General features: G+C 38.9%; 1 protein-coding gene across 2 annotated transcripts in view; it reads left to right on the forward strand.

Annotated features, from left to right (window-relative positions):
- The window catches only part of Ctf4 (Chromosome transmission fidelity 4), an 86,719-nt gene that overhangs the window by 59,713 nt on the left and 13,008 nt on the right, over positions 1 to 13,998 (forward strand). Inside the window, exons 14-16 of one of the 2 annotated variants that reach the window (XM_081725972.1) lie at positions 1,154 to 1,344; positions 8,634 to 8,770; positions 13,766 to 13,965. In XM_081725972.1, the coding sequence (XP_081582098.1) occupies positions 1,154 to 1,344; positions 8,634 to 8,770; positions 13,766 to 13,965 (528 nt within the window). Of the gene's footprint in view, positions 1 to 1,153; positions 1,345 to 8,630; positions 8,771 to 13,765; positions 13,966 to 13,998 lie in introns of both variants that reach the window. The other variant, XM_081725971.1, reaches the window with a different exon arrangement.

Consider the following 13,998-nt stretch of genomic DNA (forward strand, 5'->3'; position numbering starts at 1 on the left):
CTATTCCGACCTATGGCTCCCGTCTTTATCAATGGTAATGATGAAACTGTGGCTGCAAATCACTTAAGATCTTTTGGTAACAAGGTGATTTTTTGTTCGTGTCCATTCATGTAACTGAGCAATTTTTTCGTGATTGCTTATGTGGTTTTCAAGAAATGTATCTGAAAATTTACCATTGTCTGGATTCTTGATCCTCACATCTTCATTGCGCCATGACTGTTACTTTTGGTCATTACCAGCTACAACTCTGGAAAAAGTCACTCCTGCAAGCGTCCATTAAATATTACTTTTAGAACTTCTAAACACGTAAACCCGTTTTACACTGGAGTATCATTCTTTGTCTGCGGAATAGTGTTAATAACTGTCACTTAGTATTGTATTATATGGTAAATAGTATAGATCAACATTTCCGATCAGGGTCGTAACTTGGGGGAGGCAAGAGGGGCAATTGCTCCCTAGGGAATCTTCCCGCCGTTCGAGGGGGACCCCTTTAAGATAAAATTTTCTTACTCCATATACGATACGAACATGGAATTATAAATGAAGCATCAAACATGTTCACTACATTACATAAACAAAACAGAACACAAAAGGTAAATAAAACAAAAACGAGTCGTGGGCCCATTTCAGTAAAAGATGTCTACTATTAGGGGCTCTAGAAATAATATTTATTCGTATAGCTTTGAGATTTGTCAATATGGCCCCCTTAATTAATTTGTCATATATGGAACGGGTCCAGGGGCGTGTGGTAGGGCCCACAGACTCCGGAGACCCACAAACAGTAAGAGAAAGATGGAAAGAAGGGACCTATTTTCGAATTTTGCGAGAGGGCTCGAAACAATTCTTCCTAGGGAACCCAAATATTAATGCTTGCCCCCTCCGGAAAAAATCTAAGTTACGGCGCTGTTTTTGATGTTGCATATATTTTTAAATTTGGTCAGTAATATACCATAAATTATCACAGTATAAATATTTCTCTGTGAGCTCTGAATAGAGATAACCCATTGAAGTACATAAATTCCGTAAAGACTTAATAGAAGAAAGACGGTAGCAACATGCCAGATGATAATCCTGTTACTTTGTGCTGTATGTGTCTCAGATGATTAATATAAATTACGATTATTATTAACATAAATACGTTTCCTATTTGTAGCTCTCCTGCAAGAGCAGTTACGAGTATCGCGCTGTGGAGATAAGTGAGATGATGCCTAGTCACCACGTAGTCCAACTAGCAATGAAATATGCTTCCAAGCTAGGGAAAATACACCTTGCTGAGAGACTGTCAGATGTTGCTAGGAAGAAAATGGAAGAGCAGGAAGAGGAGGACATATCTTCTAATTATTTGTACGTATTACTTCTTTGTGTTAGGGTCTTAACTAAGCTCTCACCAACTTTCTGGAGTTTTATTCAGTAACTTAAGGAAACTTAAGAACAATGAAGAGCATTAGCAATTTAGAAAGTAAGCAGGTAATATCTGTAAAATGCTACCAAATGAACTGATAGTGGTTGCAAGTTGTTCGCTTTATATCCGACTATTTTTAACGAGTACTCACCCGATCCTGTTTTGTTCGACTCCCAGTATTTTGGACTATCACACAGCATCGCAGTTTCCATTGCAGCAAACTCCGGCACAGAACAGGCGTGGGAATTCTGTCCCATTCCTCCCTGCAAGCTTTCAAGAGACCATCCAGAGTGCGCGGGCGGCGATATTGAAGACGTAGTTTCAACAGTCCAAATGCACAAAAATCCATTGGACTGGCATCTCCGTTTTTCAGACAGTGTCTTCAAACGGAATGACACGAATTCCTATTTTCTCTGCCATTTCCAGATAAAAACGTAATGTTCTGGCGGTATTACTCGAAGCCTTGTCCATATGGATCATCACCTGGTTCAGTTCCATTCCATACAATTGTGGGATGTCTCTCTAATAGATAAGTGTCAGAAGGATTCTTGGAAGTATCTCGCATTTCACGTTTTTGTCCGCCTTGCGAATCATCAACTTAATCTCATATACAAATCCTGTAACAACCATAAAGCCACGAGGAAAACTTTCCCCCCCTGTACTGACAAACAAATTTGCTGCGCCCCTTCCCGTTTATGTCAAGATATGTGATCGCCCGAATGTGACCACCAGCAGTGAGATGGATATATGATTCATCCATTACAACAAATTTCTTCCATTTGGAACCCGCTAGGGACTTTTCATACAGTTTCCTGCAGTTCGTCTTAACGTTCGGCAATGTGACGCGGTAGCATTTGGTGTACATGGGCCTTCCGCACACACTTCACACTGAGGCGCTTGCGAATTATTTTGTTCACAGTTGACGGTGCGAGGTAAAATCTGTGGCCCAATATCTCGTTGAGTTCGGGGATTTTCTTGGTACGCCAATCGACGGATCCTCCCTAAGCACTACGGGTGTCACTTTCTTCCTGGTGGTTTTCGTGGGTGAATGTTTCTCAAGGAGAGGCTGTTGTATGCAACGGGCACAATAGCTTTCGCAGTAGTCACCTCGAGTGTTAATCCATTCTGCCGACACTGTTTTACAGTGAGTACGTACGAAAACTTAGCATGGAAAAATAACCTTTCCAATACGGTTTATTTTCGGCGACATTCGATAACACTCACTCACCTACAAGGTCAGACGCAACGCTGCTCCCGCCAGTCAACCCATGGTTCCAGCATGATACGCCAGGTGGCAGCACCGGATGGAAATTGTCAGATATACAGCAAACAACCTTCTGTAGTGCAAAAATTTGAATGCCCAGCAGTTATGACGTCATAAACTGCACACTCAAACGTTTGGTCTCCAAGAAAATATTCGGATACAGTTTTTACTTTATTTAGTAGTATTTTGTAAATATTACCTGGCTCATTTTCTATTTTTTTAATATTCGTCATTGTTTTTAAGTTATTAAAAAAAACTTAATAAATGTGAAAGTGGGTTTAGTGAGGAGCATTAATGCTGCACAATGTCTCGCACATGTGGCCTGCCTGCATTTAAGTATACATGTAGTTGCTAAAAGCTTGAGATTTTAGAGTAAATTATTTTCAAATTTCTGCCACTTGCATCAGAATTGCCTTTCAATTTCTGGCTGAAGCTTCCCGAAATCTTGGATTCATCTTGATTATATCCTTTCTCAGAGTGTTCGTTCATTTTAGCATTTAGGTGTTATTCTTTTTTTAAATAAGATAAAAGCATGTCATATATATACACTTGAGTTTAACGTTCCACGGCTTTTCTCTTTATGCTAAAGAAAATATCGAGAAATGAGTGATCGTGATAGAATGTCATGAGGAAACAACACTTATTTTTTGCTCTGAGCCAGATTCGAAGCAGCAACACGTAATGCTTGCTATTGCCAGCCTAAAACGCTCGACCAGTCAGCCGGCAATCATTTCTTAACTGTTTATTCATCAGACAGAAGAAACACAAGGTACACGAATGATTCAGAAAACTCTTCAAATGAAAGTTTTTAAGATGGAATGTAGTGCAAGGAAAACCTGGTAACTTGGCCGCGTGCCTAACTTGATTTCATTTATGTAAATCCTCAATTTTCCATAAGACATGCATTACTTATTACTGTGTAAGTTGGCCATCTGTCTATCTTGGAAATGGGATGCATTGAAACAACACTATTTCTATGCTCTTAATATAAAATGGATCTCTATATGTTGGACAGGCGTGGTGGCTTAGTAGTAAAGCGTTCACCTCTGATGTGTGGGGTTCCTGATTCGATTCCAGTTCGTGTCAAGTGAGCTTCGTGATAGACAAACACCATGTGCGTGGTTTTTCTCTAGTTCCTTCCGTTTCCTCTCACTTTCTTTAATGTTATTTCATTCATTCTCATCATTAGCGTCTCCCTTAACCTACATCAGTAGTTTTCAAAGTAGGGTTCGCGGACCCCTGGGGGTCTGCGGGACCTAGCCAGGGAGTCCGCGACGCCTAAATATTGAAATGTGTTGTAATAAAATGCAACTCACCGCTGTTATGCAAGAAGTATTTTTCAGTTACTAAAAAGAAAGCAATTAGAAATTATACCTACGTTTGTAAATTTAAATGTTTTCCTTTACTATGTGCCCTGTGAATATAAAGAGTTGTCAAAAAAAGGCATTGCAACATTTGATACCTTTCCCTACCACTTACTTATGTGGGCAGACCTTTTCTGCTCTTTGCAGTATTAAAACCTTAAAGAGAAATCGTCTTAATGTGGAATCGGACCTAAGATTGATGGTGACATAATTTATTCCGGATTTCAATGCAATTATGGAAAAACAGAAAAAAATTCATTCCTCACATTAGTGACCCCATATTTGAAAACATTGTTTATTAAGTGGATTTCCTTTAAAAAAAAAAAAAAGTCTTGAAAGCTACTGTATTTTCAATTGAAATTCAGTTCACTAGGAAACAATCATGTATTTTTAGAATAAATTACTTATTGCATTATTTTTCTTGATCTTTTTGTTGTCAGTGGTAATTCTAATCAGGATATACTTTTTTTTTTTAATACTGTGTGAAATTTCAGATAGCATTGCAAGGGGGTCCGCAGATCACTTTTCGAATGAACAGGGGGTCCGCGTTATCGGAAAGATTGAGAACCACTGGCCTACATGGCAGAACCGTTGGATATAAACTGTTTTTTAGTTTAACATTCCACAGTTAGCACTTAGGCATTGCATATATTGTCAGAAAGATTACTTTGAATTTTAAAATAAAATAATTTTTAATTCAAGTGTTAAACTTCAATTCTTCTCTCTCTCTCTCTCTCTCTCTCTATGACCTATGAAACCCGCGGAGGTTCAATGCCGCGTTCACAAAAGCTCTCCACTGACTTCTGTCCTTAGCTAACTGCATCCAGTTTCTACTTTGTATTCCTATCTATGCGAGATCCATCTTAATATTGTCCTCCCATCTGTGCCTAGGTCTTCCTAATGGTCGTTTTCCGATGGGTCTGCCAGTCAAGACTTTGATAGCGTTTCTACTTTGTTCCATTCTAGCTACCTGACCTGTCCACCTAAGCCTCCTAGACTTGACGACCCTAACAATGTTGGGTAAACCTATAAATTATGTAGTTTCTCGTTATGAAGTTTCCGCCATTCCCCATTCCCGTTCCTCTTGGGTCCGAATATTCTTCTCAGGATCTTATTTTCAAATACTTTCAGTCTATGTTCTTCCCTCAGAGTGAGCGACCATGTTTCGCAACCATACAGAACAACAGGCATGATTATCGTTTTATATATTTTAAGCTTCAAATTCTTCGACAGAATTCGCGACGACAAGATATTTTGAACCGAATAGTAACACGAATTCCCTGCTTTCAGTCGACATTTAATTTCTTCGTGAATATGATTTTCCTCTGTTAATATTGATCCTAGATATTTGAAACTATGCACTTTATCAAAAGTATTATTTAATATTTTAACGCATCCACAATTTGCCGTATTACTGTCCCGACGCACTTCCATGTATTTCATGTATATAGTTTTCTCTGCATTTACTTCTAAACCCATGTCCCTGCAAGCGTTTTCAATTCTTCAGGAAGTAAAAACTAAAAATATTGTATTTAACATACTTCGCAGAAACATCATTATTTCAAACTATTCAGTATTTCAGTATACAAAGAAAAATAATTCAGTTTTAACCGAATAGAATTTTTTTATTTCAGTAGGTGTATCTCTATAGTGAGATACGCACTAATTTCTGAATATGAGTTTTTACACTTATTTGGATTTTGTATCAATCTTTAATTGTTTCTACTTTATCATTTGTAAAAAAAATGTTTATTTTCTTTCCTCTCTGTTTTACAAGCTACATATTTGAGTTTAAATTTTCTCAGTACTTTAAACTTACTTAGGATGTGACTTGAACTTGGGTGGGAAGTTGGAGCACCGTGGACAAACTCATAGACGAATAACAAGTCAGAATTTTGTTAAAGAATGAGTGCACAAGTATTGATTTTCAGAGTGCTTATTAATTAATGTCGTAAATAAATATACATATAGTACCCAAGTTTTAAAATCAAATTCAAGTAAGTAGTGAGTAGGATATATTTTAGTTAGAAGAGTGAGAGTATGTGCCGTGGTGCCTTCCGAAGAGTCTTCCGGTCTTATTTAAGAATGTTTTAGGCACGCAAATACATTAGCCACCCAATCGGTAGGAAGATTGTTTATTTTAATTAATTTTTATTTGCAGAACATTACAGAATACCTTATGTTTATCTACTTGTCTCTGACGAGGAGAGAATGATATTTCTAGAACTGTTCGTTCTCTCTCTCTCTCTCTCACACACACACACAGTTTCTCGTACACACACTGATGAATCGTTCGTGACTCCAAAGATGATAATTGCTTTTAATAAGTGGATGTCCCATAGATCCATGCAAGTAGTATGAGTACACCTCTGTATGGAAAGGAGTCAGAAAATACTGTTCATGAAACGTAGATCTCAAGCATGCATCAGAAAAACCGACCACATAGCATTCAAAATTTTGCATTCTCCAGCGGGTAAAGTGAATGTATGTTTTTCTAGTTTCCTTCTTTGCCATCAACTCTTCTTTGACATTAATCTGGTTACATGTTCTTTCATAATAACATTCAAGATGGTTGACAGTTGGCATGAGCAATATTCACTCTCTCCTAGTATTCTCTTTGTTTTGTTGTGTTGTCCTTATTGACTAATATATATATGCACATGTATGTATCTATATATGTTTTATCTGCTATTACAATAAGAACTTGTATATACAGGATGAGTCAAAAGTCTTTCGACATTTTTGTTTTGAAACCTGACATGAAAATGCGAAATCTGTTAATTAGATATAGTAGTAGGGGAAAGGCAGTAACTTGAGGGGTACATGGCGACTCTGGCCACAACCTTGAACGGAGATTCAAAATTTCATATGTCGCATACCATGAATCCAAAGGTGTAATTGTTTCTTTCGTATCTTATATGGTTTGCACCTTATAAACGCTGAAAGTTTGAAAAATCACCTGCAAACTGCGAGTTACAGCACATATTCTATTTGGTGGTCATCCTATCTAATGCACAGCTGTAATCACCTATCCACCCTGACTGCAGATACAGGACAATGTCTGGTGAAATGTAGCCAGACGCAGCTGAATGCGTTCCTTTAAGTGTCTTATATTAGGAGCTTCTCAGCGTATCACATCTGCTTCAGATACCCTCACATATAGAAACCAAGGAGTGTGAGGTCCCATTTCACTGGAATACAGCGACCAATCCACTTCCCTGAGAGTTGTGCGTTGATCAATTGACGCATACCAACGCTATAGCAGGGAGGGGTATCATGTTGAAAATAATAAAGAAAACTGCCGTCTGGGCTCAGAAGGAAATACATGTATCTGCAGGAGCGTCAGGTGCTGTGCGTCGTTACAGTTGTCGATGAAAACGGATCAATGATGCGGGTGTCCCATATGTCACACTACGACACTAGCTTTGCCGAACTTTGTTCTTTACTCTGATCAACCTAGTTCGGATTACTGTTACACCAATACTGACAATTATTCCCATCTATTTCCCCGTTCAAACAAAAGTACATTTTGTCACTGAACAGTATGCCACTTGTAAATTAGGGATACAGTTCGTATTGGTTTATGGTTCACTTGCACAAGTCTACTTATCGATCTAGGTCATCCTTATTTAATTTATGTTGCATATGAAGCTTATAAGGATGCCAGCAATCTGTATGCAATGTCCAGAGAATGGAGCACTGGCTGATACCACTTTATAGTGAGAGACGACGAGTAGGCCTACTGCATTTGCGACTCTTTCTCAGACGAGGGGGCGCGGTGGCTCAGTGGTGGAGCGTTCACCTCCGGTGCTTGGGGTCCCTGGTTCGATCCCAGCTCGCGCCGTGTGGACTTTGTGATGGACAAACAGCGTGCTCGTGGGTTTTCTCGGGGTTCTCCCGTTTCCTCCCACTTTCTTCATTCCACCATTTCACTCATATATTATCATCACCGTCTCCTTTAGCCTAACCGGCATAACCGTGGGACGTAAAACTTAAAGATTTCATTTCATTTCTTTTCTTTCTTAGACGATACTAGAGTCATTATTGCAATCTTCTAATTGATGGCAGTCTGGTTGCCCACTATGTGCCCTATCTTCCATAGTGCCAATTTCTCGGAATGCGGTGATCACGTATACAACATGCAGTGTTATACTGGATGTCTGTCTGGGTACTGCATTGTAATCTTCTGCGATTACTTCGGAATTGCGTTCTCGGGATATTAAGGTGATTTGTCTTCTGTCCCTTTGTAAGAGGCATCTTGGATTACCTGCAACGATAACGTGCAAACTATAGAAGACGTGAAAGAAACAACTACACCTTGGGATTTCTGAGCTCATGCCGATGCTACTTGTGTGCAACATGGCCCCCTTTCCCATTTGAAATTTTGAATTTCCACTCAAAATGGCGCCCATGATTGTCATGTACCCTACAAGTTGCGCCTCTACTATTGTTTCCTGTAAACACATTTCGCATTTTCTTCTCAGGTTTCAAAGTAAAAGGGTTTCCAAAGATTTAGCTCCCCTTATATATATATATTATATTCATATTCATTCGTGCTTGTTTAAAGAAAATTTCCACCTTTTATTTATTTATTTTTCAGTAGTGGGCCCGAGTATCGTGAAATATCTTATAGACATAATGAGAGAGCATATTCAGTGCGCAATGATGATGATGATGAGGATGAACCTCCGCCGACCAATGATATTTCCAATCATGAAGAAGAAAATACTAATGATGAAGGTTAGTTATGTAAATAGTAATAGGTATGTTTGATTTCAACACATACTTTTGTTTCTCACTAATTTTTTCAATAATTTAACCGCTGTCAGAACCTGACAAATTTATTGAAATTTGAATGTATCACCCTGCACACAGGGGACCAATGGCTAATTTTGACATTTCCGCTGTCTGTCCAATCAATTAACCCACACAAAAGGCAACTACATGTTATAGCAGTATTGCCAGAAGTGAAAGAAATAAACGAAATATAAGTTCGATCACGACCGATTTATCCTTTCCCTACTAATATATAGAAAGTTTCTTTATTTGTGCAGGTGACCTGTCAGTGGTGGCAGATGACTTACGATGATGGCTGTATGATGTGTTAAAGTCATCGGACTTCAACCAGAGGCACACCGTGACATGACCTGGAAAATAGAAAAGTTCTTTTGTTCTATGTTTTTCATTGAAATAGCATTTCTAAAAGATGGAAACTTGAAATGGTCATCAGAATGTTGCATTAAAATATAATTTGATGAATTGTTGAAATAAACTTCCACCTTTTATTCTTCTTAGACAATTGCAACATATTGCCAGTGGAACTTTTCCAGCAGGACATATTCGCAAACTTAGAAATAAAACTCTTGTACAGACTGCAAATGACAAACAATCAAAGTTATTACTCAAATGCACTTCCTTGGGCACAGTCCCAATAAAAGTTGAAGTACATAATCAGTTGAATATCAGCTTGTTTTGACCATCACGCGTGTCGGAAGCCGAAATCAACGACAAATTACTTGAGCACCATGTTCTGAAAGTTAAGCGGGTCTACATGCAAATGTGTGCTACAACTGAAAGTTTCATAACATCATTACTTTTGGCATCTCAAACCTACCTGCGCATCTTACTGTAGCATATCACGGGCTTAAAAGTGATACCATAGATTCCGTTTCCTTTGCACTGTTTTAAATGCCAGTCTTTCGGCCACTCATCTAGTCATGCAATGTCTCTTGCCATCTGCGGCAATTGTTCTGGCACAGCATACGGTCCAACATAATGTATGGTCCCGCCTAAAGGTGCCAATTGTAAAGCAGTACTTCCAGCTTGGTCTCGAGATTGTCCGACTTTCAAGGACGAAAAAGTAATCTGTGAACTTATGATTACTGAAAAGATCTCCGCCACTGAGTTCAGTGAGTGGTGTTCGGTCCAGAGTTCATCGTCTTCAGGTCTATTCTATTTCGTCTACTTTTTGCGTTCCTTGTGCAAAACGAACTGATCGCTGACCAGAAGCGGATTGCCAATGAATTTGGCCAATATTTTGCTGCAGTTTCTAGTTCGGTTCATTATTCACCTGATTTCCTATAAGTTTAAGTACGAGCAGACTGTAGACCCTTACATTTTACGTCATCAAATAATGAAGAGCACAACTTGTCTTATACTACTGTTGAACTTACCACTGATCTCACTGGCACTATAACACTTCAGTTGAACCAGACTCCATACATTATGCTATACTTCGCTATCTTCTGCAACTAGCAAACAACATCTTTTAGTTCTCTATAATTGCATCTGGATTGAAGGATCCTTTGTTAGGCTTATTTTCCTCTATCCAGTAACCTGGGAAATCGACTACATCCATCTCCAATTATAGCCCAGTTGCCTTAACCAGCTGCTTGTGCAAGCTATTGGAGAAAATAATCAATGAGTGTTTATTGTGGTGTTTGGAAACTAACTCCTTGCTTTTCAATCTCTAATGTGGTGACTTGTTCCGGAACTTCTGTTCCACTACTGATCATGTTGTTCATCTTGAGAGTACAATCCAGGATGCTTTTCGCGATCACCGTCTTCTTGGGCTTTTTGAAGGGTTGGCGTTATAGAATTTTACGTCAACTATCTCGTTGGTGAGTACGAGGCAGTATGGGCTTTCTTCTCCATCAGTTTCTTGGACATCGAGTTTTGAGTTCTATTGGGATCCACATTCTTCGACCGCTTCTTGCAAGAAAATAGCCTTCCAACGTTTAGTGTCGTAAGTGTGACTCTTTGCTGAAGCGGTAAATGGTTCTTCCGTTCATGGAATGTTGTATGTAGACGACCTGGCAATGTATTGCCACTCTTTTCATCTCCGTGTTACTGCTAGACAATTACAACTCACTCTGAACATTCTTTCACATGGGGGGGGCGCGGTGGCTCAGTGGTAGATCGTTCACCTCCGGTGCTTGGAGTCCCTGGTTCGATCCCAGCTCGCGCCGTGTGGACTGTGTGGTGGACAAACAGCGTGCTTGTAGGTTCCCTCGGGGTTCTCCCGTTTTCCTCTCACTTCCTTCATTTCATTCATTTCTCATAATCACCGTCTCCTTTAGCCTAACCGGCATACCCGTGGGACGTAAAACTTAAAGATTTCATTTCATTTTTATACTTTCACATTAGTCAACGACCACTGTATATATTTTCTCCATCGACAAGACTGTGTCCACTTTTATCCCTTACGCAACTGCACATAATATCCAGAACTTTATCTGGACGATACGCGCTTTTATTTTGTTGACCTACATCCGATTTTCGAGCGTTTAGTTTGATCACCGACTGTCTTGGGCAGTCCATCTACAAGCGGTAAAGTATCACTATCTAAGAGCACTCAATTTTCAAAGTTTTGTTCCATGTTTCTTAGGATGCTGTTTGCATTGTCCTTCTGTGATTGTATCGTACCCTAATCCGCTCAAAATTGGACTATGGATGCATTGTTTATGGATCCGACAGATTTACCAGGTACGCCAACTTAACACTCATCATCTTGGCATATGTTTGATGACTGGTGCATTCCGTACCAGTCCTATTCCCAGCTTGTATGTTGCAGCACAGAGCCAGCTTTTAACTCAGCGCTGTCATCGGCTAATGCTCTACTATTTTGCTCATCTCAAATTAATGCCTCCATCTTTCACCTTTTACACTGGAAATTGTAGAGCGCTACCAATGTTATCAGGCATGATCCAACGTCACCAGGCCGTGTGGAATTCGTGCTCTGGAACTTTTGGATGATCTTGCCGTCAAAGTTCCCCCGTTATGTGAGTTTGGTTTTCTACCTACACGCCCAAGGAAGATCTTTCTATTTCTTTCCATTTGGCCCAATACAAGAAGCCAAGCACCAGCCCTCACGAATTTCAACATGAATATCGTTCCCTCTTACAGCAATTTTATGTATATACAGCTTGATTTTATGTATATACAGCTGTACGTACTTACAGTATTAAATTACATGCCATTTCATCACTGTTCACCGCTGAACTGGTTGCAATTTTACAAACTTCACGTTATGTGTCTGCATGTCATTTGTGCAGGAACTTACTCTATACTGACTTCGAAAGTGCTTTGAGTAACGTCTTTGATGTACAAAGTAAACATCCTTTCGTCTGGCAGGTCCTACTGTTGTCATAGACTATTATCACAAAGATGTGAAATAGAACTCTCCTTGGTTCTGAACCATATTGACATAGCTGGTAATGAAGAGGCAGACCGTGCAGCGAGAGATGCTGCTTAGGAAGAGAGCTTCATCTCCCCATGTTCTGTGTTCACTATTCACTGCTTATTTGGATCAGCGCTGACAGCTCAAAAGGACTAGGCTGTCAACAGTAAATTACATGTACAGTACTCAAACCTGCACTTGGTGTCTGAACCACCAGCTTAAAATCTTCTCAACAGGAGGAACGAATTTTAACACCGCTTCACATTGGAGATTCACACTTCTGCTTCGTGTTAAAGACCCACCGTTGTTTGCAACCTTCGGAGCTAGACAAAGTATTCAGCATCTGCTTGTGGATTGTCTTCATCATGCTCAGCTTCGAGCTGACTTTATCCTATCAGCACACATACCAACACTGCTCGGAGATGACCACCAACGAACGATCTCTTATATCTTTTGTTTCATCGGCACCTCCATTGCCTATCCGCATTACGATTGTCCTGGTTTTATACTTAACTCATTTCTTGCTCCCTCCTATGTGTTTGTTCCCTGTCTGCCGTCAGTAAACACATTTTTAGTTTCCAGTTCAACGAATAATCCAAACAAGTAATTTACTTCTTAATCTTTCATACAAACTTGAGGCTTCCTTTACCCTTGCCACGTAGGCCCGGCAAGAGAAGATTAATATCCGCTGTGTTACTAATTTTACCCCAGTACTTTTATCACTATTTGTGTGTTACCTATCTAATGGTTTCTTTCATGGCAGATTTATTACTGAATTGAGATATTGACGGGTTTGAAAAGACCTTTGTAGTATCACGCGCCCACTCCCAATCTGTCATTTACTTACCCTGTCTTGATTCATTACTGTCCAGGTAACGAAAGTTCTATATCCTTCTTAGATTTCCGGATCCACATAAATTGTCCTCATTGTCTGTTCATATAATTGCTAGTAACTCACCGTTTCGTGTTTTATTTAAATCTCGCTTTCAGAGTTAAAATGCCTTTAAATTTTTGTCCATTCTGATCGGGAACTTACATTGTCTGGTAATATTTCATAATATTAATGTAATCTGATTAAAAGAAAACAATCTTGCATCATGTAAACATAACTAAAGAGACAGAATAATAGTGTTACAACCCAACATAAAGTTGTATTTTTTTCAAATTTCGCTACGTCATATTTCAAATCTGTTATTCTGAGATTTTATTGTACTTGTTTCTATTGCTCTAATTTTTCGATATTACTTTCAGTATAGATCGCTTTTTTGAGATGAGCCATCGTTAATTAAATCTTAGAGGATAAGTCTAAACATTCAGTTAAAGAAGAGTGCAATATCAACAAAGCTTGATTTATTTATTTATTTATTTATTTATTTATTCATTCATTTCTTAATTCTATAAATTCTACCAATGGATGTCCTAGTTCTTGCCGGATACCGTGAATGAAATACTCCTTTAGTTCATAGTTTTATAATACTTGAATCGCTAAGATTTCGTCTACATAAGAATTGTTTATTCTAGGTTACATAATATCTGAAATGTTTTCTTTCTTTAAGGTAATGTTCTTCTAGCGTTGAATAGAAGAAAATTGGAAGTTGAAGTGAAACCTAGTCTATCCCCTCGGCAAAAGAAAGTTAATCCTTTCAAAAAAGGTATTTCTCCGAGTCCAGCTGGAAAAGGATTAGCTAGTTTCGATAAGACGCCAGTTGTAAATAAGAATATTAGACCACTTGCAACTTTTGAAGCACAATCAAAGGTTTGGAATTTACTTACAGAATCTACTGGTGTA

This window comes from Thermobia domestica, chromosome 9 (assembly GCF_964235325.1).
Source record: "Thermobia domestica chromosome 9, izTheDome1.hap1.1, whole genome shotgun sequence".
NCBI classification, from domain to species: domain Eukaryota; kingdom Metazoa; phylum Arthropoda; class Insecta; order Zygentoma; family Lepismatidae; genus Thermobia; species Thermobia domestica.